This window comes from Hyphopichia burtonii (genome assembly GCF_001661395.1).
Source record: "Hyphopichia burtonii NRRL Y-1933 unplaced genomic scaffold HYPBUscaffold_2, whole genome shotgun sequence".
Taxonomy (NCBI): Eukaryota; Fungi; Ascomycota; class Pichiomycetes; order Serinales; family Debaryomycetaceae; genus Hyphopichia; species Hyphopichia burtonii.
In genome coordinates, this window is record NW_017963729.1 from 1913857 (window position 1) to 1938448 (window position 24592).

At 33.0% G+C, this 24592-nt stretch overlaps 12 protein-coding genes and 2 non-coding genes across 14 annotated transcripts; 8 read left to right on the forward strand and 6 right to left on the reverse strand.

The window, feature by feature from the left end:
• Positions 1-511: 511 nt before the first annotated feature.
• On the reverse strand, positions 512-1996 carry HYPBUDRAFT_156187 (ribosome biosynthesis protein; the record flags this gene model as incomplete). Its single annotated transcript, XM_020222180.1, has 2 exons — positions 512-1918; positions 1979-1996. 2 exons carry the CDS (start codon positions 1994-1996, stop codon positions 512-514), a joined length of 1425 nt encoding a protein of 474 aa, XP_020078274.1.
• Positions 1997-2466: 470 nt separating this feature from the next.
• On the forward strand, positions 2467-3591 carry VMA5 (H(+)-transporting V1 sector ATPase subunit C; the record flags this gene model as incomplete). Its single annotated transcript, XM_020218368.1, has 1 exon — positions 2467-3591. One exon carries the CDS (start codon positions 2467-2469, stop codon positions 3589-3591), a length of 1125 nt encoding a protein of 374 aa, XP_020078275.1.
• Positions 3592-3858: 267 nt separating this feature from the next.
• On the reverse strand, positions 3859-3930 carry HYPBUDRAFT_t54. The gene has a single exon. It is a non-coding gene; the product is annotated as a tRNA-Cys (tRNA).
• Positions 3931-4211: 281 nt separating this feature from the next.
• Positions 4212-4285, forward strand: HYPBUDRAFT_t53. The gene has a single exon. It is a non-coding gene; the product is annotated as a tRNA-Val (tRNA).
• Positions 4286-4852: 567 nt separating this feature from the next.
• HYPBUDRAFT_136461 (uncharacterized protein) lies at positions 4853-6847 on the reverse strand (the record flags this gene model as incomplete). Its single annotated transcript, XM_020219607.1, has 1 exon — positions 4853-6847. One exon carries the CDS (start codon positions 6845-6847, stop codon positions 4964-4966), a length of 1884 nt encoding a protein of 627 aa, XP_020078276.1. The 3' UTR covers positions 4853-4963.
• Positions 6848-7856: 1009 nt separating this feature from the next.
• On the forward strand, positions 7857-9635 carry HYPBUDRAFT_10595 (amino acid permease; the record flags this gene model as incomplete). The annotated part of the gene is made up of 2 exons (XM_020218450.1): positions 7857-9558; positions 9627-9635. The coding sequence occupies exons 1-2, from the start codon at positions 7891-7893 to the stop codon at positions 9633-9635; spliced, it is 1677 nt and encodes a 558-aa protein (XP_020078277.1). The 5' UTR covers positions 7857-7890.
• Positions 9636-9660: 25 nt separating this feature from the next.
• FGR12 (Fgr12p) lies at positions 9661-10176 on the reverse strand (the record flags this gene model as incomplete). The annotated part of the gene is made up of 1 exon (XM_020223491.1): positions 9661-10176. One exon carries the CDS (start codon positions 10174-10176, stop codon positions 9661-9663), a length of 516 nt encoding a protein of 171 aa, XP_020078278.1.
• A 147-nt stretch (positions 10177-10323) lies between these two features.
• HYPBUDRAFT_5251 (uncharacterized protein) lies at positions 10324-10713 on the reverse strand (the record flags this gene model as incomplete). Its single annotated transcript, XM_020223492.1, has 1 exon — positions 10324-10713. One exon carries the CDS (start codon positions 10711-10713, stop codon positions 10324-10326), a length of 390 nt encoding a protein of 129 aa, XP_020078279.1.
• Positions 10714-10858: 145 nt separating this feature from the next.
• Positions 10859-14482, forward strand: HYPBUDRAFT_160981 (uncharacterized protein). Its single transcript, XM_020222511.1, has 2 exons — positions 10859-11354; positions 11709-14482. The coding sequence occupies exons 1-2, from the start codon at positions 11330-11332 to the stop codon at positions 14420-14422; spliced, it is 2739 nt and encodes a 912-aa protein (XP_020078280.1). The 5' UTR covers positions 10859-11329; the 3' UTR covers positions 14423-14482.
• Positions 14483-14830: 348 nt separating this feature from the next.
• Positions 14831-15714, forward strand: CHO1 (CDP-diacylglycerol-serine O-phosphatidyltransferase). The gene has a single exon (XM_020220969.1). The coding sequence runs from the start codon at positions 14840-14842 to the stop codon at positions 15653-15655; it is 816 nt and encodes a 271-aa protein (XP_020078281.1). The 5' UTR covers positions 14831-14839; the 3' UTR covers positions 15656-15714.
• A 33-nt stretch (positions 15715-15747) lies between these two features.
• Positions 15748-16266, reverse strand: FGR39 (Fgr39p; the record flags this gene model as incomplete). Its single annotated transcript, XM_020218374.1, has 1 exon — positions 15748-16266. The coding sequence occupies one exon, from the start codon at positions 16264-16266 to the stop codon at positions 15748-15750; it is 519 nt and encodes a 172-aa protein (XP_020078282.1).
• A 414-nt stretch (positions 16267-16680) lies between these two features.
• On the forward strand, positions 16681-18045 carry TIM50 (protein translocase subunit; the record flags this gene model as incomplete). Its single annotated transcript, XM_020218455.1, has 1 exon — positions 16681-18045. The coding sequence occupies one exon, from the start codon at positions 16681-16683 to the stop codon at positions 18043-18045; it is 1365 nt and encodes a 454-aa protein (XP_020078283.1).
• An 865-nt stretch (positions 18046-18910) lies between these two features.
• Positions 18911-21478, forward strand: HAP43 (Hap43p; the record flags this gene model as incomplete). The annotated part of the gene is made up of 1 exon (XM_020220970.1): positions 18911-21478. A coding segment is annotated over exon 1 (1898 nt), but the record flags the coding sequence as incomplete, so codon positions are not given.
• Positions 21479-22218: 740 nt separating this feature from the next.
• Positions 22219-24078, forward strand: PET127 (Pet127p; the record flags this gene model as incomplete). The annotated part of the gene is made up of 1 exon (XM_020218341.1): positions 22219-24078. The coding sequence occupies one exon, from the start codon at positions 22219-22221 to the stop codon at positions 24076-24078; it is 1860 nt and encodes a 619-aa protein (XP_020078285.1).
• Between the last annotated feature and the right edge of the window lie 514 nt (positions 24079-24592).

Sequence of the window (24592 nt, forward strand, 5' to 3'; positions counted from 1 at the left end):
TTTTCGACTTTCCTTCCCTTCCTTTGAAATTCCACCGAACAGCGCATTCTCTCGAGTTCATTATTTTTTTTTTTTTTTTGTTTTGTTAGTCTTTTTTTTTTGCTTGTTGCTTTCTTAATCAGTGAGGCGATGTGCCGACACCAGAAGATTAAGTGATTTTAGTGATTTTACAGTGATTTTACAGTGATTTTGCAGTGATATGAAGCTGATAGCAATGGCTGCTGGTAATGGGTGATGTAGTTAAAGGGAAGCAATTCAGGGTGGCGGTCCAAGTTGGCAACGAGCTGGGTAAAGATTGGTAGGAGAGATTTTTTGTTTTTTGCAGTGACAATTGACTATTGTAACCAACGCAACCTACACGAATTAGTTTATGATGTTAAGTAGGGTAGAAATGTATATTTCTGGAAACTTCCCAGATATGCAAATAATAATTAAATGTATAGAAAGAAATATAGGGGAAGAAATATAAGATGTAGAGAAATGAAATGGTATAAACGAATTGAAATTAGAACTATTTACTTCCTTTACCCTTTGATTTAGCACTTCCTTCAAAACCAGCTCTCTTTTTATTATTTTTAGTATTCTTTGCAGCCTTTTTATTAATAGTACCGCTGAATTTTCTTAATTTTGGAGTTTGGTTTTTCTTACCTCTTTTACCTTTATTATCTTTTCTAGATTTCAAATTTTCTTCTCTTCTCTTAGCTCTAGCGGCAACAGTATCTTTAACCACCTGTTTTCTATCTTTCCATTCGATTTCACTTCTTAATTTTTGTTTTTCTTTTCTTTTAATTGCCTTTCTTAATAATTTTTCGTCATCTTTTAATTTTACACCTTCAGCTTGAGACATAACTCTTTGCCATTGATCTTTTTCCTTTTGTTTTAATTGTTCTTCGGGAGATAATTGGGCAAATTTACGTTTCTTTTGTTCTAATTTAGTTAGATGTGCTTTTAAATCTCTATTAGCCGGTCCTTTCATTTTCTTTTTATCTGCAGAATCACGAAGTCTATTCAAATCAGAGGTAACTCTACTACCGTCTTGAAATACTATATTTCCAAATAACACTGAATCCTCATTTTCTGGTTTTTTATTACCTTCGTTATTAACTTCATCTTCATCCTCAGATTCAGATTCAGAATCAGCTTCAACCTCTTCATGTTTTCTTTTCAATTTTTCCTGTTTTCTAATTTCTTCCTTTCGCTTACGTTCTTCTAATATTTGATCTCTTGACTTTACGGCTCCTCCGTTCTTAGTTCCGGGAGCCTTTCTTTTCTCTCTTAAGGTGTTTATTTTGGACGATAATTTTTCCCTTAACTTGAGTAGTTTTTCATTCTTAGCTTGTTTTTCTTCAGGTGACAATTCCTTCTTATTCTTTTTTTGTTTAGCGAAATCTCCGTCCTTTTTATGAGATGTTATTTCATTTCCTTCGTCGTCGAACACAAGCGATTGTTCTTTTATCAACGAGTCATCAAACTTTTGTTCTTCATCTTTTTCATCAAACTTTTGTTCTTCATCTTTTTCATCAAACTTTTGTTCTTCATCTTTTTCATCAAACTTTTGTTCTTCATCTTTTTCATCTTTTTCATCTTTTTCATCTTCCTCTTTTTCATTGTCATCTTCTTCACTTCCTGCCTTCTCTATGATTGCCTGGGGAAACTTCTTCATCGAAGGAATGGTCACCTCCTTGGCATTCTTTGCTTTATTATTCATCACATCTTTGGCACTGGCATGCGAATTCACATAATCATCGGCGTCGTCTTTGGAATCTGGATTCAACTTTGCCCTTTTATTCTGCTGCAACTCTTTCTTCAGCTTCTTCTTCTGCTGCCATTGGTCCTGTGTGGCTTCGTCATAGTAATACTTGGCTGGAATCAAAGATAATAATCCATCAAATGCACTGGAATGGGACTTAAGACGTTCCTAATTGCCTGGTTAGTAATGATCCTCCCTCACGGGTTCTTCTTTGCTTTCAATACATACTTCTAGCGAATTACTCATTTCTTTGCTATTTCTTCGAGTACCAGTCTATAGAAGTTCACCTGTATCAATCTTAAAGAAGCTAGAGATCAGTTTATTCTCTTCATCTGCTCTTCTTCTCTTTTTCTTTTTTTTTTTTTTTTTTTTTTTCCCTTCACATCGCACCTATACACAGGATATCGAAGCCTGCTTAACAAAATTGACTGAAAATTCAGTTATTCTATGGCGTTATGGCCGGAAGAGTCCTATTGACTGCTTACTCCAGGCATTTTGGGCTTGGGGAGTGGAATTTTGGTTTTTACCGCTTGATTTGAAGGAGTATTGGCGTGGGAATCACTTATTAGGTGTTTGTAGGGTGCGATTACATAAGCAAGCACCGGGAAATAGCGTCGTTTTCTTCCAGAGGAAAAAAGTGGAAGGGAACCAGCGAAGTAAGATTGAACGATAAGGTTATAATCAATTAAGAACCAATTGAAATACGAGTAGGCGAGATGGATCCATTGGCTAAATATCTTGTTGTGTCGTTGCCACAATCGACTGATGCAAAAACATGGTTAGAAAGATCCTTAAATGGGGGGAAATGTCCAATATCCCAATTTAAATTACCAGATTTTCAAATTGGAACGTTAGATTCATTAGTTCAACAGAGTGAAGAATTGGCTAAGTTAGATCAACAATTAGGCACCTCAGTGTCTAAAGTAGTTGATGTATTAGATTCAGTTAATGAGAATAGTTCATCATCGTATAGATTGGTTAATAATAAACCGGTTATAAATTATACTGAATCATTTCAATGGAATTCATCAAAATATAGATTAGACAAGCCAATAAGTGAATTACTGAAGGTTATTTCTGATGAAGCGCTTACTTTGGATAATGATGTTCGTGCTAGTTATCAACAGTATCAAAATGCAAAATCAAATTTTTTAGCAGCAGATAGAAAGAAAAATGGAGATTTATCAATTAAATCATTGCATGAGATTGTTAAGCCAGAACATTTTGTATTAGATTCAGAACATTTAACTACAATTTTAATTGCTGTTCCTAAAAATTTAATTGGAGATTTTAAAAATTCTTATGAAACATTAACTGAATTTATTATTCCAAGATCTGCAAATGAAATTGCAAAAGATTCAGAATTTTCTTTATTTACAGTTACTTTATTTAAAAAATATCAGCAAGATTTTATAACTGCTTCAAGAGAACATAAATGGCATCCTCGTACTGATTTTACTTATTCTGAAGAAACTCTCAATAATTTGAGAAAAGAATTTGATTTAACTAAAGCTACTGAATCAAAATCAAGAAATGATTTACTTCGTTTAGCAAAAACTGCATATTCAGAAATTTATACCGCTTGGTTTCATATAAAATCAATTAGAATATATGTCGAATCAGTTTTAAGATATGGTTTACCTCCTCAGTTCGATGCCTTTTTAATTAAATTCACTGATTCGGGTTTGAAAAATTTCGATAAAACTAAAAAAGAATTAATTGAAAAATTTGGTTACTTAGGTGGAGATGGATTCTCTAATAAAAGTAATCTTCATGAATATGCTTCTTTGGTTGATACTGATTACGAACCTTTCGTCTTATATGATTCTGAAATCATTTAGTATATCCTGAATATTAGTATCCAGAACATACTTGTGTGGTTTTTTTTAATTGGTTGACTCATCAGCTTTTTCAATTCTTGTCCGTCTTTTCCCTATATTCTTTTCTTCTAAAATAACTTCTCTTTAGACCTCCATCCACTTCTATTTCTGAAAATAAAAAGACAATAATTAAATACATTTGAAAATAATTTCATCAAATTGTAGAACGTCTTACAGGCCTTTAATGCCATGCAAAATGTACTTCGAAGCAGAATAAAAAAAAAGCAAAGCTCGCACTCAGGTTCGAACTAAGGACCAATAGATTTGCAATCTACTGCGCTACCACTGCGCCATACGAGCTTGTGCAAACGCTAAATTGGGGGTGCCTTTATTCGCTGCGGACTTTTCCAAACAAGGTGAAAATATATCAAAAAATTAAGATCTGTTTTATGGGCCATAAAAGCATACATACAAAGTTTTAAAGCAATAAACAAAACGAAAATGGCGAAAATTAATACAATAGATATTTAAATACTTTGAAAATCAATTACTTCAGATTTTAAGTATGCACACAAAAGTTTAATTATGAAGACGTATTTCTTGGTTACTAAACCCAGTAAGTTTATATTAAGCAAGAAATAGGTTTTGTGGTCTAGTTGGTTATGGCATCTGCTTAACACGCAGAACGTCCCCAGTTCGATCCTGGGCAAAATCATTTCTTTTTGCAACTTAGCCTTTTTTTTTCAAAATCGCCAGCGAAAATAGAGCAGGTAACCGTAACGATTAGATGCTTCAGTTATATCAGTCTTGGAACTAGTTTTGGAGAATCTGTTCGAGTGAAACGTGTTACCAAACACCACACATGTACATTAAAATTCGATTACAACCCTTTCCAGGCTCGCACAGAACTCGCAGTCCACTTCGACGCTTGGGAATGTCCAGCTACAGGAAGTACTTCTACAGAGATATAACGTTACAAGAATGGGGTTTGAAATCTCATCTTGGGAGAGTATAAGTTTTCCAATAAGTTAGAATACCATTTCTATCTTAAATTCAGTTAGTATTATGATCTAGTAAATAAAAATTCAAAGCATTGATGCATCTCTTCATGTAGGTGTTAGTTTATTTCAAATTGCCCCGAAGACATTGTAAAAGTGGAACAATCATGACGATAACGCATATTAATTCTAATCATTTGAGAATTGCATCAACTAGAATTCAAGTAGCTAATACATACACTTAAACTATTTTAGTTAAAGAAGACTGAAGGTAATACAATTTTTTTTTTAAGCTGAAGATATCAAATTTATACTCTGCGCGTAGCCAAAAAAACAAAAAAACAAAAAAAAAAAGCATCCAGTATATGATTTACAGTCGTTCTTTGAATTACTCCTTAGTGATCCAGTGCCAGTCTTTGACGATGGACCCTTATTTCTTTACACCAGATTTTCAATAGGTCAGCCTTATCAATACTTTTAAGCTCCTCATTATTGTCATCATCATCATTCTCGAGTTCGGTTGGAATAGTAAATGCTGAGCCTAAAATACCGGCATTAGTATTCTGATCTGATAATTGATTATCTATAGTCAAATCATTTGAAGATTGTTTTAAGCCATTGCTTTCAGCCCTTTGTTCAGAAAAGATTTGATCTTTTTGACTTAATTCCTTGTTAGCTTTGACCGGTATGGCTCTATTTAAACACATTAACCAATGATCGATATTAGTTATAGTTTGAGATTGATTAACTGCCCCATTTCTATTCAAGAATTTTTGTATTATGGGAACCCCAACGTTATTATTGGAAATATTCTGGTCATTCTGACCAAAGATGGTTGATTTCAAATGAGGGCTCTCATCAGAATCAATATCCATATAAACATCTTGTTTTTCAGCAGCCAAATCTTTATGTTTACTAAAATTCAATTTATCTAAAGATATTATATTTTCGTAAACTTGATTTGAATCAAGCGACTTGGGGATAATTGATTTTGGAGACGATTGTTTAATATCAATAACCTTGTCAATATAATTGATTTGAACATTTGGAAGTTTACCTAAGTTTGCCAAAAGGATAATTTTATTTTCCAATTCATCTTCAGATAGATTTAATTTGACCATTAAAAACTGGAAACTTATAGAACTGTAAGATTTGAAATAATTTAAAATTATCTTTGAAATTAAATTTTGCAGAATTTTTTTAGAGGCATGGATGAAGATTTCATCGTCCACAAGTTCGTCACGATCTTTGATCATTATATCATGAATTTGATTGAATTTAGCTAGATTCAGATCATCATAAGCTTTAAGTAATCGAATTAGATTAGAATATTCTGGTAATTGAGAATAAGTTTGAGTTTCTTGAGATTCAAATGGATTAACTTCGTTTTCAGTTAATACTGAACATAGACTTAAATATTTTAAAATTAATTTTTTCGATGGAGAACCAGCTTCATCATAATTTTTAAAACATTCATAAAAATCGATTCTTGCCTTTTCAAAATTGCCTCTATAAAAATGAACTTTAGCACCACACTCTCTAATTATACCCATGATTCGAGGATGGGTTACCGCACTAGTAATATTCAAGCTCTTAGAATATAATTGATTGAGTTTTTTCAAATTTATTTGAGGTTGATTTGAATAGAGCTCAATTTCAGCAGCGATAAGTTCTAAAGCAAAAGAATTTTTAGTTGTTTCAGAAGATTGTTCTAACCTTGAATTGATTGAATTCAAAAGATTTAATCCATGATTGAAATCTTTTAACTCTAAGTAATTTGATAATCTATTCATATTAATTTTTAACCAAAGACGATCATTATTACCACCAAGAGCTGAATCATTTAAAAAATTTAATATGATATCATATAACTGATTTACAAAAGTAGAATTATTGCAATTAGAATAATTGTTTAAGATTCTACTTATTGATTCTTCAGCATAATTCTTACTTACTTTTGGAATAAACTCAATTAATTTTTCTAAATTCTCAAGGGCATTAGAATAATTATTAATATTATAATTGATCTTGATGATTTGTTTTAGGGATTTAAAGATCCATTCTATATTATCTTCATCATAATTTGAATCCTTAAGAATTGCAATTGATTGCAATTCTTCTATTGCTTTCAATGGAGAATCATCTTTTAAACTTTTTGCATTATAGTACTTATTTTCTAATTGATCTTCCTCCAAATTTTCTTCTTGAACTTCATCTTCGTCATCTTCAAATTCGAATTCATAAGATTCTTCAGACAGGTATGCATCTTCGTCTGACATTTTCAGGGTTATCCTTGATTATTCACTGGGGTCGAATTAACCTTGAGTAAATTCTTCTGTGGAATAATTAGCTGGTGGGTGGGTGTTTTGGTAATGGTAAATGCACTTCCACAAATAGTTGCAACTATAACATAACATTATTACATAGCATCATTACATTACATTATTACATTACATTATTACATAGCATTACTACATAGCATTACTACATAGCATCATTACATTACATTATATAAAACTATCGCAATATTCAATGGCATTGTATAGTAATATTATATAAGATTTTCATAATATACCATAGACGAATGTTACGTCTTTATACCATCTCTGGATACCCATACCATATTATTTCCTTAAAGCAAAAACAAGATCAACTTAATAACAGTTTAAAAGGTTATGCTTAGTTAGATCTAATCATAGATCTTATAATTTGAGACACATCAATTTCACAAAGTACATTAAGCAAACACCGTACAATAGTACTAACACTAGACTATCACTTAGTACACCACTAAGTAGACAATCCCTCAAGACACCTCTTTCCCTCAGGTGACTGACTACGATCAATACAACCGTAGGCAAAAGGAATAAATCAGCACAAACACATCAGGTGTCCGTATAAAACAACTGGTGGTTGCATCAGTTGCCATTTCCAAGGCATCTCATCGCACAAGGCAAAATAAATCGGCGAAATAAGCGCAAAAAGAAAGAAAACCTACTGAAAAGGGACTTGTCCCCAAACACACGACTTGCAACCACAACGGCTTTCTGTCAGAACTCCGGTGTTAGCTTCCAAAAGCTCTGGTATAGTGGTAGAGCTCTATAAGAAAGAAGCAAATGTGACTCATCATTTGCAAAGTTGCCTTGAGATTATATATAAGATTCACCTGCTGTTTGAATCTTTTCTTTTCTCTTTTTAATATATTCTGAATATGACTCGCTAGTAGTTTTAGTAGGAAGATGAAAAAATTCTTTATATATGTAAAGTTTTATTCCCTTTTCTCTTTATCTTTTATCTATTCTTTATCTATATTTAAATTATAATGTCCAGTATACCTAAAGAAAAAGCAGAAAGCTTTTCTGAAATGGATCAGATAAGAAGTGGATCTACCCAAGCAGGTAGTTCCAATATATGGCATTCATTTAGAGATTCTTTTAAACCAGCTCTTCGGGAAGAAACTTTAACTAGTGCCCATGTTAGCGAAAAGGAATATGAAGAAATGGATGATGTTCAAAGAGCAGCCGTTAATGCATCGAATTCTCAATTGAAAAGAGATTTAAAAGGACGTCATTTAAATATGATTGCATTAGGTTCTTCTATTGGTACCGGGTTATTTGTTGGTCTGGGTGAATCTTTAAGCACTGGAGGTCCAGGAGGGATCGTTATTGCCTGGGTGATAATAGCAACTGCCATATATGCCACCATGCAAGGAGTTGGAGAATTAGCAATTGCATTCCCAATCAGTGGTTCTTTTAATATTTATGCTAGTCGTTTTTTGGCTCCAAGTATAGGATGTGCCATTGGATATAATTATTTTTTACAATTTTTAGTTTTAGAAGTTGTTGAACTTGTTGCTGCTTCATTAACTATTAAATATTGGAATAGTAGTTTAAATCCTGATATTTTTGTTGCTATATTTTGGGTAACTGTTTTAATAATAACATTATTAGGAGTTAGATGGTATGGTGAAGCAGAATTTATTTTTTGTTTAATTAAAGTGATTACCGTTATTGGATTTATTATCTTGGGAATTGTTTTAGTTTGTGGTGGTGGTCCAAATCATGAATTTATTGGTGGGAAATATTGGAGAAATCCTGGTCCCTTTGCCAATGGGTTTAAAGGGGTTTGTTCAGTATTTGTTACTGCAGCTTTTTCCTTTGGTGGTACCGAAATGTTAGCCTTGGGTGCTGCAGAAGCAACTAATCCCAGTAAATCAATTGGTAAAGCCATTAAACAAGTTTTTTGGAGAATTACAATTTTTTATGTTGGTACTTTAACAATTATTGCATGTTTAATTCCATATAATGATAAAAGATTACTTGGATCTTCAAGTGTTGATGCAACGGCATCACCTTTTGTTGTTGCCATTGTTAATGGGGGAGTTAAAGGGTTACCAAGTGTGATTAATGCAGTTATTTTAATTGCCGTTTTATCGGTTGGTAATGCATCAGTTTATGCTACTAGTAGAAGTTTAGCATCATTAGCAGAACAAGGAATGTTTTGGAAATGGGGAGGATACGTTGACAGAAAGGGAAGACCACTTTTTGCAATTTTATTAACAAACACATTTGCATTATTAGCATTTATAGCAACATCAGATAAACAAACTGATGTTTTCAATTGGTTAATGGCATTATCAGGATTATCATCAATTTTCACTTGGATGTCAATTAACGCAAGTCATATTAGATTTAGAAAAGCAATGAAAGTACAAAATAGATCACTTTCAGAATTATCATTTAAAGCACAATCAGGAATATGGGGGTCATATTACGGATTTATAATTAATGCATTAGTTTTGGTTGCACAATTTTGGATTGCATTATTCCCAATTGGAGGTAAACCAAATGCTTATGATTTTTTCCTTTCATATTTAGGTATGCCAGTTTTATTATTCAATTGGTTTATTTATATGGTTCTTAAAAAGGATTGGAGATTATTTATAAGATCAAAAGATATTGATTTAGACACTGGTAGACTCGAAGTTGATGTTGATTTACTTCAACAAGAAGAAGCAGAGGAACGAGAATATCTTGCAACAAAATCATTTATTTATAGAATATATAAAAAACTAACCTAATTTAAACTTTTCTTAATAAACATTTGCATATTTATTTCTAGTCCAAGCACCTTTTATTCTCATATTTATTCTACCAAAACAAGAAGAGTTAGGAATATTATCAGGATAGTCTGATTTATCGAAATAATGAGGTTTTTTATTAGTATAAGCTTTATAAATTGATTCTGGTTGCCAAATATTTTCATCTTTTAATGGGTCTCTTCTTTTTTTAATTTTTTTAAAATTTAATTGTAAGTTTGAATTCTTATAAACTGAGTTATATTTTGCTTCAAGATTGAATTCATCATCGACGGTTTTCAATATTTGTTGGGATATCTCTTTTGGATTAGAATAGACTTTTGAATTCAATTGTAATTTAATTGTATTATCTTGAGGTTTTACTGAAGATTCTTTCGAAGTATTTGAACTGGTTGAATATGATGATATTTGGGAAATTTCATTCAAATCATAAACAAATAGGTCATCGAATATATCCTGATAATCATAGGCATGATGATCAAGAAGATCAAAATCAAACTCCCAATTCATTGTTGGTTTGAACCCCATGAATGAGAGTTAGTGCAACCGCTTTATACATTTTGAAAGCATAATTTTTTTTTGCAGTAATCATAATAGCAGAACACTTCTACAAAAAATTGCAAAAATCATGCTTACATATATATATATATATATGGGTCAAATGACACAATTATAATAATTTTCCAATTGAATCAGTCTTAGATTATTTAGTAGAGGTTCTTGATTCAATTTCAATAGTTCGTTATTTTTAAAATTCGAGTAGAAGTCCTCAAACTCAACCGAGTCCAAATTTTTCGACCCAGACAATTCCCAATCCAAATTTTCATTGACTTTATTCTTTAATATTGATCGGTGGGTCGTAGGTAAGAGTTTTTCAATTTTCCTATTGAAAATCATCGAATTAACTGAATTTTCTTTTGATGGGTTTATATTATTGTAATTTATATCGCTTTTTTGGCAAGTTATATCATTGAAATTGTTAGTGAAAAAGAGCAAGTATTCATTAGAGGTATTTAGAATGGTGTATTTCTGGTAGATATCATCCATAGCATTGGTCTATAAGTAGGAGTTGATACTTTATATCTGTGGCCATAAACCTGACTTCGCACATAATGGTTGCAAATACATCTACAAAAAACTACCTCTATTCCCCTAGATATAAGCGGAACGGATGTGACATGTGAATACAGACCCACTCTACGCATACGTAAATACGCTTACATACGTAAATACAACTTCTACGCAAACAACGCTTACGTACAAGAATTGCTGAAATTAGGGCATTGTTCTAAGAATACCCGGTCTACCCACTGAGGAGCTGCTCCAGCCAGTGAGTTGCAATCAGCCGAGCCGCTATTCTGCTAATAACCATACAGACTGAACGTCTACAATGGCCTCCTGCTCAGCTAAGCACTCGAAGGAACCAAACTATCCAACAACTGAACAACTAAACATCTGAACAACTAAACAACTGAACAACTAAACAACTGAACAAGAACATCTGAACATCTGAACAACTGAACAAGAACATCTGAACATCTGAACAACTGAACAACTGAACAACTGAACAACTGAACAGTGACGGCAGGAGACGACACGCGACACGCGACATGTGGACCCGGCAACTAAAGACCGAGCCAGGCGATCTGCTCCCAGTGCAGAAATGGCCGCAAATGGATCCTCTGGAAGTACTGGAAGAGGCGGTGGGTGAGGAGTGGGTATTGTATAGCATATTGTATGGTAAATTGTGTAGTGGAAAGTGTATAGATATAGTGTAGTGGATAAGGTACGGAGGTGCCTCTGTAATTCTTAGCATTTGCCTTGTTGATAGTAATTGCTATTTTGTGAGTAGCACCAGGTCATCTTCATTCTCAGTTGTTTGGGACTAGACCTGTTGATTTTGTACGCGAATCATCATTAATTAGTTACTTGATCCTTGATTTATTTATATATTTATATATTTATATATTTATTTGATCTTGATATTTTTGATCTTTTGACCTTTTCATTAATATTTAGTGGTATTATGACTTTTGCCAAAGAACCCATACTTCCTGCGTCAGATAATCGTTCACCCTTTTATATTAACATTCCAAATCATGATTCTAAACCAATAGATCAATTGGTTAGTTATTTCAAGTTCTGGAAGATTTTCATTAAATCTTTTATTTACTACTGTAAAGAATTGGGAATGATTAAAGAATTTGATGCCAATATCAATTTTCAATTAATTAATTCGGTTCAGTTTCCTGGTTTTAAAAATTTACCTTCCAAATACGTTCAATTGATTGAAGACCAACAAAAACAATATCATTCCTTCTTGAATAATAATAGTTCATCTCCCAATAATAGTGGTAGTAACACTCCCAAGAATGAATTGAAAAAAACATTGTCGAATACTAGTTTAAATGAATTGAGTGATGTTAAAAGACCAGTGCTTTTCAAAACAAAATCAAATCAATCGTTTTTGAAAAAAAATGATCAAGAACAGTCTTCAAATTCTCATAAGAGAAACGTTTCAATTACGTCTTTGGCTAAGCATAGTCCCAGTAATTCTGAATCCGGTAATCATTTGGATGATGTATTTGTGCCCAATAATTTTTTCTCTGAATTTTCGTTATTTAACAACTTGGCCCCTTCTTTGATTAATCACCATTACCAAATATATCAAGCACAGATCAAATTCCATCGAGAATTGGCTACCAAGTTGTTACCTCGTTTAGAATCTTTACTTAAGAATTTAAGTAATAAAATTAAAGAAATTAAATCAACTTTGAAGAATGATTCTTTTGCCAACACTCACTTAATTAAAGAAATTAGTAAATCGGGGAAAATCTTACATGCGTATATGGAATCAGTAGAAACTTATTCTTCAAATAAACCTGTTTTGAAAAATACTGATGAAATATACGATGAAGATGAAGGGGTTCTTGATGATCCTTTTTTATTGAAATTACAAGTGGATTATCAATTGAAAAATCAATTGATTCATGAAAATTATATGTTTGCTTCTTATGTTAATTTACAAAATATTTCTAAAGAATTATTATCTTATGTTTTAAAAGAATTGAATATTGTGATTGATCGTTTGGGTAAATTGATTAATCAAGAATCAATCTATTCAAATAGCTCCTCTTCAGATGTTATGGCTATTAATTTATATAACATTTTGAAAAAAACCGTTCCTCATGGCGCTAATCCAAATAATGATTGGGAGTTCTTCATTTCAAATAATCCTCATCTTTTGAATACTTTCAAACCAACAGATTCTTCCTCTAAGAAGGAAATTAGAAATTTCGGTTCATTAACATTACCTTATGCAAATTCAATTCATAATAAATGCCTTAGATTTGGTATAATGTATAAAAAACTGAAAATCTTGAAGAATTATAATTCCTATTACTATGTTTTAAGTTGCAATTATCTTCATGAATTCAAATTTGATCGGGAATCGCCTGCTAACACTCCAAACACTCCCGAAAATAATGCCACTAGCCTGAAGAAAAATCGTAAAGATAAAATTGGTGGGTTTATTGGTCATGATGATATTCCAATTAAATCTTATAATTTAAACGAATACCAAATTAAAATTAAAGATGGTAAAAACTTTAAATTCATTTTGACCAAAAATTCAAATAAATTTACTTTTAAGTGTAATAATGAAATTGATTATAATAATTGGTACGGTGATTTATTTGAATTATTAAAATTTGGCTCAAATCATTTAGAAAGATTTGAATTGGTTCAAAGTAAAGTGAGCCAACGAGAAGACGAAATGGCCAAGAGAAAAGAATTGAAAAAACAACAAAAATTACAACAAGTTCAAACTCCAAATACAAAATTCCAATCAAACAATTCAGTTACCAATCAACCAACTCAAATTTCAAGACCTTCTTCTCCAAGACTTTCGGACAAATCTCATGAATTACGTATCAACTTGAATAATTTGTTACCAAGGAAACAACCAATTCAATCTCAACAAGCTTCAAATGGTGAAGAAAGTTTATCGGGTATATTCACTCCAAGAATTCATACTCCAAATGGAAGTGGCTCAGAAGAAGGTAATCCTTTTGAAAATACTTTTAGTTACCAATTACCTTCAAATACTTCTTCTCCTCAAATGTCGCCAAATTTAACTGGAAGTCAACCCTCTTTATCAATCCAAACTAATAACCCAAATCTTCCAAATCCTCCAGCCTTAATTGCAACCTCTCCTGCTGGTACTTCAGGAGCAGTTGAATTACCTCATCAAGTTGAACATGAAAATTATTTGAAAATGCAACAAGAAGCTTTAAAACAACAACAAGATATTCTTAATCTAAAGATCAATCAAGTTGAATCCGGTAAACAATCTCCTCAATTCAAAAATGAAGATCGTTTCACCACTTCTCCCCCTTCAATTAAACAACTACTTAAACAAAATCATCATCACCATCACCATCATCATCGGAAAGCAAGTAATAATTCTGATCTTGCTCTCAGCAACTCTTCAAGAGCCTCCTCCAATGACTCAATCAGCTCAATGATCCATCAATCTTCTTCAAATATGCAAAAAATCATTAATAATAACCAGGGCCTAATAAATAACGATAATATTCGTTCTGGTCCAAGCGGTGCTACTTTCCTGTTGAATAACGATAGTGATACTGGTCTTCACAATACCGATAACCAAGTCCAGGATAGTGACTCCAATAACTCTTCGAGATCGCAATCCTACGGTGAAGTGCCTAAAGTTACAGTGAGCCCTGATTCTTAATTAAATATATATATATATAGACTATGCCATATTTATTTAAAGTATATTTAAACGTTAGAGTACATTACACAACAACCCGTACATCCACAGTAGTAACCACACTGGCATGTGAAATGGCGGTCATCTCGTCATCTCATCAAGCACGCATGGGGACAGGCATACTTTGAGATTGGTCTTTAGTACCCAACAATTGATCAAACCGTTATAAATGTAGTCTAATAAACAATTGTAGTTTTTCTTGAAGGCGTAATTGATAAACACCATTGCTTAAACGTGACGAATCTACTGGGGGTTTTTTGTGCTTTGCTCTCACTTTTCTAAATTTTACTTTTTTGAGTGATGGTTGTTTAGAAGATTAATTTTTCAAAATAACTACTACTTTTTATAACATATTTTCATATCAATTAAAGAAATAAGATGTCAGGTAAAGGTTTTTCTAGTGGTGTTGATAAACATGAGTCGGCAATTGCTTCCGATATAGATTCTAGTGATATTGAGGTCAGTCAAATACCAAATCCTCCCATTAGAAGATCATCATCACTTTTTTCATTATCATCGAATCAAGAACCATTACCAAAACCAGATGAAAAAGAGTATCAAAGGTTTTTGGATGACTCAAGACATTTTAGTTTAATTCGTAATTTACATATGGCTGATTTTATTACTTTATTAAATGGATTTAGTGGATTTTATTCAATTATATCATGTTTAAGATTTGCATTAACTGGTCAAACTCATTATGTTCAAAGAGCTCATTTTTTCATCTGTTTAGGTTTATTCTTTGATTTTTTCGATGGTAGAGTGGCAAGATTAAGAAATAAATCTTCTCTTATGGGTCAAGAATTAGATTCTTTAGCTGATTTAATTAGTTTTAGTGTTAGTCCGGCAATAATTGCTTTTGCAATTGGTTTCAGAACTACTTTTGATGTTTTAATCTTATCCTTTTGGGTCTTGTGTGGTTTAACAAGATTAGCTAGATTTAACATTAGTACTAATAAAATTCCAAAAGATAAAACCGGTAAATCTCAATATTTTGAAGGTTTACCAGTTCCTTCGAATTTATTTTGGGTTGCCACAATGGCTACCTTGGTCTATAAAGATTTGATCTTAGACAATTTACCCGGTGGTGTTTTCTTCGAAGATACTTTTGCTGAATTTCATCTTGTCTGTATTGGCTTCTTCTTACAAGGTTGTGCAGAAATTTCAAAATCTTTACATATTCCAAAACCTTAAAAAAAAAAAAATCTTATAGGTATTTAGTTTTATTTATGATTCATTTTCTTACCGTTTTGTTTCCTTCTCTATAAAATTCTTATATATTCTTATTACCTTTGATATGGGGGTCTGGAAAATGTAATTCCTTGAACATCACTAAAGTCAACTGATCCCAACTTACCACTTTGTAATTGCTTATAAGTATCTGTGGAGAAGTTGCGTGGATCTAAAATACCAATGCTGATTGGATTAAACCCTAACGAATGATTATTTTCACTAACATTTTCTAATTGGCATGATTCCCAAAAAATATTATGAATCTTATTATACTTGAACAACCAATTCAATCTATACCTCCATAGTATTGAATTGCGAAACTCATCCGGGTCCTTATTGGTGATTCCAATCTTAGATAATTCATAATGAAATATCGATAATAAGTAAAGTAATTGCTTTTTATCTTTTATTCTTGTTATTAATTCAGTAGCCCGGTCTTGACTGGTCCCCGATTGACTTAATTGTTTCTGATAGTTATCAACCTCTTTAACGTAGTTCAATGCATTGAGCAACAAGTTGCCCTTTTTCGGAAACACAGGACGCAGTATCTCGTTTTCCTTACTTTCATTCATTTCATTTTTTGATACTGGTGAATTATTTGCAGCTTTAGTACTCTCGTATCTTATCGGTTGAACGTTTCTTAAAACCAGCGGTAAACCGTACCCACGTCTTTTCACAACACTAACAAACATCTTTTACCATGAACAATGACTTGTTTTCCTTTGTAGTTTATGGCCCCAGGGTCTGGTGATGGGGTCGTTTGTGATTATTTTACCTCATAGAAAACTGAACAAAAAAAAAAAAATTCCCGATTACTTTGAAAATTTGAGAAAGAAAAATTTTTCGACTTCATTCTAAAGCTTTAAACAGATATTATTCTTTGCCCCCCACAGTTCATTCATACAATCATGTTGAGAAACGCCAGGATTGCATCTAGGACTCTTGCCACTAGTGTTCGTGTTGCTGGTGCAAGACAAGGATGGTTGATGAATCGCAGTCTCCCTAATATAGCAAACAGATTCTATTCATCTAAAAAAGATGAAAAATCCCAATCAATTTTAACTGATGACATTTTAGCAAAAGCTGGATTTGACGAGCCATTAGAAAAAGAAAAGCAAAAGGAAAGCAAGAGAAACAGTGAATCCGAACAAGGACAAGAACCAGAAAATGAACCAGAAAATGAAGGAGAAGGAGAAGGGAAAACCAGGCGTAGAAGAAAGAGAAATACCCAAACCAAGAAAGATTTACAACGTGAGAAATATGCCAATTGGTTTTATATTTCAAGTTTTGGTTTTGGTGTGTTAGGATTAGGATACATGTCTCGTGAATGGGATTCAGAAGAAGAACAAAAAAGACTTGAAGCCAAAGATATTCCAAATGGATTTAATCCAAAAGACATGTATGGAAGAATGAATAAGAGATTAGGATCGTTATTTACATTTTTCTCTGAGCCAGCTTTTGAACAGTTATTACCACCTCCACCACCAGAATTATATCGTAGACCATTAACGTTAGTTTTAACTCTTGATGATTTATTGATTCATTCTGAATGGGATACCAAACATGGCTGGAGAACTGCTAAAAGACCCGGATTGGATTATTTCTTAGGATATTTATCACAATATTATGAAATTGTTATATTTGGATCAAATTCCTCAATGTTTAGTGAAAAGGCAGTTCAAAAATTGGATCCATTACATTTATCGATTCAATATGCTTTATTTAGAGAAGCATGTCGTTATAAGGATGGTAAATTGATTAAAGATTTGAGTTTATTAAATCGTGATTTAGGTAAAGTACTTATGATTGATGTTAATGAAGAACATTGTTCAGCACAACCAGAAAATTCTCTTATATTGAAACCATGGGATGGTAAAGCAGATGATGATTTAGTAAGATTAATACCATTTTTGGAATATCTTGCTAATCAACCTCTGAAAGATATTAGACCAATTATGAGTACTTTTGATAAATCAAATATTATTGAAGAATTTGATAAAAGAGAAAAACTTTTAAGAGAAAAATGGTATGAAGAAAATAAACATAAAATGCAAGGGTCTAATTTAATTGGTAAAGTTTTCTCTACTTTAATGGGTGTCGAATCAATTAGTGCTACCGGTAATACTGGTCCAAAAATGCCATTAGATATCATGAGAGAACACGGTCAAAGAGGTTATGAAAACATGCAAAATTGGGTTAAAGCCAATTCCAAGCAACTTTTAGAAGAAGAACAAAAATTGAAGGAACATTTTGGTAAAGTTTCTTTAAATCAAGTTCTTGAAGGTAAAGCTCAACCATCTCCTGAAGATATTGCTAAAGCTCAAGAAGCAATGAAAAAGGAACAAAACTAATCACTCTGTATATAAAATTTAGTCATTTGTATTTAACTAAATGTAGTTTACTTGTACGATAGAAGTCATAACCCATACTTTGATCAATTACTTAATCCATGCTTTGATCAATTACTTAATCCATACTTTGACCAATGACTTAATCTATTATATTAGCCCTAGCAGAAATCATAAATCAATGTATTCCCCGGCAAAATCTCGCTACTGGTTTATCATTCATCCATACTTGGTCTATCAAAACTCTGAAATCCCATTGTATACATTAACTTTCAACCTGCTGTCATACATATAAATTATATATAGATATATATATAAATTATATATAGATATATATAAATTATATATAGATGTATAATTCATACATGTATCCTGTTTTTGCAACTATTCAATCTCGACACCCGTGCCTTTGGTATTAGTAAACTCGGAATTGGCGTCACCGAATCCCGGCCCTTCATTGGCTGGAACCCGCCGCTGCGCAAAGCTGCCACCGGAAAGGCGGTCGTGGGGCCACCGGCCCTGATGAATTAGATTAAACTCTGGGTTTTTATCTGATGCCATCAGTTCATCCAATCAGTGACCTTTGCATACTTTTTACTTCCATTGGATTAATCCTATTTGATTTGTTCTTTTTATTCTCTTACGGTTCTTTTTCACCGGTTACACCTGCGATATTTCTCTGTTGAAGTTCCCTGGATACTGCTATTGTCTGAGTCATCTTCACTGTGTTGTTGGACCTATCTCCTTAAGACAAGTCTTGTGTTTCGGTGTTTTTCTTATTCTGTTTTTTGTTTTGTGAAGGGCTTTTTCATCTCCTCTTTATTACTTACTTTTTTTTTTCCATTTTTCACCTTTATTAATTTTATTCCTTTTTTATTCCTTTTTTATTCCTTTTTTATTCCTTTTTTATTCCTTGGTTTCTCTAATTCTTACTTTTACTGCTGACGTTTAATCTTCTTCCATTTATTCTACTCCCATTTGTTTTCTATTCTCTACTTCATAGTCTTTGTCGTGATAGAAGCTTCCTCAGTCTCACTGTTTTCTACTTGTTGATTGGGTTTTTTCCAACGAATTTATTCACCTTCTATTTTTTCTCTTGCTCCATCTTTATCCGTGGTGACAAGTAGAGGACTGTCTACGTTTGAATATGAGTACTAAAGGTCCAAGTATTGCTCCAAGGTCTCAGGCCCTGGCTGCTTCTCCTCCAGCCAATTCTCCTCCGGTTAGTTCAAAACCAATCATGACTAAGAGACCTTCAATATCCAGCGCACCATCTCCTGCCAAAACTTCTTCTGCTACTTCGTCAACAAGCCTTGCACCAAGTCCTAACGCTAGTGGCTTCCCTCAAATTATAACTTCCAAAGAATGGGTGTTACCTCCAAGACCTAAACCTGGTAGGAAACCTAGTGTTGATACCCCTGCTTCCAAACGCAAAGCGCAAAATAGAGCTGCCCAGCGTGCTTTCAGAGAACGTAGAGCTACTAGAGTCCAAGAGCTTGAAGAAAAACTAATGGAGGTTGAAAAAGATAAAGAATTAAGAGAGTTGAACTTGCATAATACCATCAATAAATTGAAAGTTGAAAACCAATTTTTAATGAAGAGTATGGATCAAATGCGTAATGATATTCTTTCCCTAAAAAATTCTTCAAATGTTATTCCTGGTAATAATACCAATGATCACTCAAGAAGCCCCGTCAATTCTCAAATTCAAAAAGTTTCTCCAATACACTATCCTCCAACTAATTCTCCGGCAGCTTCCTCGAATAGCTCTTACTCGGTTCAACAAATTTCCCCTGCTCCTTCTGCCGATTCTCCTCCCATTTTCAATCAAAATAATCAAAATGATCCTCATCATCACCATCATCATATCCATACCAGAAATAATCTTTCCACTAGCACCCTTACTCCATCTTCAAATAATACTACTCCCGATAAACCAATTGGACAAAACAAAACCCATCATGACGAAAATGACTTTGATTGTGGTATTTGCTTAAAAGATGAATGCCTTTGTGCTAGCGTTGGTCTTAAAGATACTACAAATGCCAATTTGGTTGGTAAATCTTTAGAAGAAACAATTAACTCTTTTAAACCAATGCCGGCAGTTTCTCTAAAATCTTCTTCTAAAAAAAGAAAATCAAATGAAAATATCGATCAAGAAATTGATTTTACTAAAGAATTTGCCGTTCAAAAACCAATGCCTAATTTGAAAAAATTGAAAAGGGCAACAGATAATGATAAAAATAATAGCTTATTACAATCAATTCCAGTTAAAAAAGAAAACGAAGAATTTAATGAATCATCTCCAGTGGAAAATTGCGGATTCTGTTCAGATGATACTCCCTGTGTCTGTCGTGAAGCTGCTAAAGAAGCTGCAAGATTAAATGAATCTTTAAATACTGATTCTCAAAATCAGTCCCATCATCAGCATGAACAACACCAAGATGAAGACGAAGAAACCTCTTTACCTCCAATCCAATTAAACAATAATAGCTTTCGCAAAACGTCTTTACCAGTTATGCATCCTGGTCCCTCGGTTGAAATTAGAGAAATTACTAATTTAACTCCTGGCGCCGTTCCAACAGTTGTCAGAAGAAACACCGATGGTACCACCATCCCTGAAGATGAAGAAAATAATGATAAAGAAAAAGAAACCACTGGCTGTACCGGTAATCCTGGAGCTTGTTTGCAATGTCAAACTGATCCAATGTCCACCTTATTCTGTGCAACAGTTGCAAATAAAGTTAAGGAAAGTGAAGATAATCCAGATTCAAATGATCAAGCAGAAGCCGCTGACTCTCCTGCTTCATTGTCTGCTGCCTCTCCGGCAAGAGACTTTTTCAATTTTAATGCAAAATCTAACTCAACTCCTCCCGCTATCTCAAGAAGTGGTTCTAAAACTAATATCCCTTCTTTAGCAATGACTTCATTAACGAATCCTTCAACTCCTATTGCAACTACCCCAGGAGGTACGGTCACTTCTTCTGGTATGTTCATCCCTTGTGCTGATGCTTATAAAACTTTATCGAGACACAAAAAATTTAATTCAGTTGATTTCAGTACTTTAGTCGGTAAACTTACCACTAGAGGTATGCAAGTTGAAGTACAGTCTGTCGCAAATGTCTTGAGAGAACTTGACAGAAGATTGTATAACTGATGGCGTCTTTTGAATGTATTTTAATCTTGTATTAATCTTTTTATGACTACATGTTTTTGCTTGTTTTTATTATTCTTGTTTCCTTCTTCTAGTTGGTTTTTGCAATGGTAATGATTTGTTCTAAATCTTCAATTCTAATTTCGGAATTTATTGAATCTTGTATCTTCCTTTATTTCTTCAATGTCAAATGGTGTCTGGCATTTTTTAATCTTTTTGCAGCATTAAGTGTTGCTAATACTCTTACGCTTCTTACGTCTTTTATTCCTTCATCAAAAAACCTTCGAGCAAATCAAAAAAAAACTAAATCAAAAAAAAAAAACTACATTAGAACTCCCTACGATGAAAGTTTGTATATCTCTATGTTGTATAATATAATAAAACTTTGACATTTCATTCACTCAGTGATGTATATAGTGTTACCATCCAGTTATTTTTTTTTCGAATTACGGTCGTGTAGGGTTCTATTTGCTCCCCATCTCAAAGTACTTTGAAAATTGCACTATACCAAATAAGTGAAAATTAGATAATCTTACTACAGAGCATTGCAGTCGGTGAACATGATCAGATTGCTACATTTGAGGAAGCTCGGTTCTATCAGAGGGCTTCCCAAAAGCTCAATACCTGGTCTTTTGACAAGAAAATTAAGCTCAAGTTATCAAAACAATAATGAATCAAGTCAGTTTAGTGTTAAACCAAGTCTGAATGATGAAGTTCAAAAACTGATCGAAGAAGAGGAAATGGAGGATAAAATGGCTAGTCACGTAATGAGAAGCTTCAAAGTAAGACTGAAACTTAATGGAAAGACAGCGAAGAATTTTAGTCCGCATAAATCTAGTGAAAGGTCTAACAAACCACAACTACGAAGAAAGTCTAAGATACTAACCAATTTGAATGAGACCGAAGCATCAAGGGTTTTAAACCGTGCTCTGCAACTAAAGAGGAACAAGAAGGTCTTGACAAAGAATCAAGTGGATAAGGATACAAAGGTAGAGAAGGGAACTGGGTTAATAGGTTATACAATGCAATTAGATAGTACCGTTCCTCCAGAAATCCATTTTATAGACTTGAATGAGAAAGAATTCAACTCCATAGGAAAACTAGAGGCTGAAAAAATCCCAAGATTGGCTCATAAACTAGATAGAGCTTTATTTTCACCAGGAGTTCACTTCTTACAAGATCCTCGTACAAGAATATATAATTTCACCCCGTATTTGAAAAAAATCATTAAACTAGAGGACTTTAATTTCGATTTGGTTGAAAAATTTGTGACAGTTTCAAAAGACAAAGTGCTATTCAATAAAGCTATTGAGCAACTGAAAAAGTTTTATTCATCTACTTCATCAATGACTTCAAGTTTGACTCAATTCTATCTAATGCTAAATAATTATAAGCCTGACCTGAAGTCAAGATTTAGTTTTCCAGAATTTTCTCGTAACGTTCAAGAAGTTCCTAGCAGTGTTTTAATAAGGCCGAAAGGTAAAAACAATGTCACTGGTGAATCAGTATATGCTATTGAATCAGATAAGTCGGCAGATCAGGAAATTTTACTTAGCGCTATGGGACATTGTCTTGAAGCATTACTTACGAATGAAGAAGAAGAGTTTGAAAAATTCAATGTCAATTATAAATATGGAGGAGGTGATTCTGGAAGTGGAGAGAGGGAGAAGAAAATAATTGAAACCAAGATGCAACAAAATGAAAATACATATAATTACGCAAGTTATGGAAATTTTCTAATGAGATCACAACTAGATTGCTACGATGATAGACTTCCAGGTAATGGGACGTTTGATTTAAAATCAAGAGCAGTATGTGCTATTAGGTATGACCAAGGCCATCCTGAACTAGCAAATAATACTTATCAAATTTGGAAACTAGATGGTAGATATGAATCATTTCAAAGGGAATTTGATGATTTGATCAAAACTGGGGCTCTATTAAAGTATGCATTTCAAGCAAGGATAGGTCAAATGGATGGTATTTTTGTAGCATATCATAATATTAATTCATTTTTTGGATTCCAATATTTACCATTATCTGACATTGATAGAATATTATACTCAACAACTCATGAAGTACACCCTAAGAAGATTAAAACAATTGATGATGTTAGAGACTCATTACCATCATATGTTGCAGAAACTCAATTTAAATTATCACTAGAAATTTGGGAAAGAATACTAGATCGTATAATAAAAGATCTAGAAGCACAAGGGTTGAAAGATACAACTTTCAGGTTGGTTTTGAAGTCTAAATCAGTTACTATTCCAAAAGAAGGGTCCGATGATATTCATACATCTCAATTATTGGTAATGGCTGTTCCATTAACGGAAGAAAAAGCTAATCAATTACAGGGATTCCTGCAAAAATTTGAGACAAGTTTCATTAAAGATATTCCTCATGAAGAAAGAAATGAAAATTTACGTCAACATAAAGAAGAATTAGACAAATTCAATAAATCGACTGTTAAAGAGTCCAAAGTTGGTGTTCTAAATTATGTTGTGAAAAACGAAGTACATTTTGATGGCCATTATAGGCCCGTCCCCACACCTCATCCATATCCGTATAGTAAGGAACAGAAGTGGGTTAATAAGTACACCATTAGCAAGGCTTCAGAAGATCCCGGCCCGTATTTGAAATTCTTACAAAGGGCTACCCAATTATTAGCAGGTAGACCAAACGGTAATAAACAGCCGGATGATATGAAGGAAGAACAAAAAGATGTTGAGAAACCAGATGCACATGATGAAAGAGTTATTGAAATTGATGAATCAGACCAAAAGAACCCCATGAGGGTTTATTCTGCAGTTGGGAAAATTAGAATGAAAGCATGGGAGAACAAGGATAATAATCCAGTATTGTACGAACCGAAAAATTAATGCATTATAGACTGTAAATAGACAATAAAATATTCCTAAGGTGTTCATCGAATATGTAGAGTAACAATAGTATTATGTCAAATCATTACTAAAGCCTTACTATGTTTTACTTGTAAGAGCAAACTTACTTAAAACAAGGTAGATATAAACGATCACAATATATTTAAAAGTAGCAAGTACATTTTCAAGGCTCAAGCTCACTCCTTGTAGATGGTAGTATCAATTGTGCCATCACTTGTAGTGCTACTTGTAGTATTACTTCTTGGCAGTTATTACTAAGATTATGTTATTGATCTTCGTAATTGACTCCTTGACAGGACCACAACGGCGGAAAAATAGAAATTTGACAGCGGGAACACCTAATTAGGGTAATAACCCGAGCACCGAGATAAAAGTGCAAACTTGCAAATACAAAGGAGATGATATCTTGTATGAATGCCAGAACACTGTGCCGCTTGACGCATAGGCGGGATTGTTCTGGACTTGATTTGGGAGATACATGAATGAAATTTCA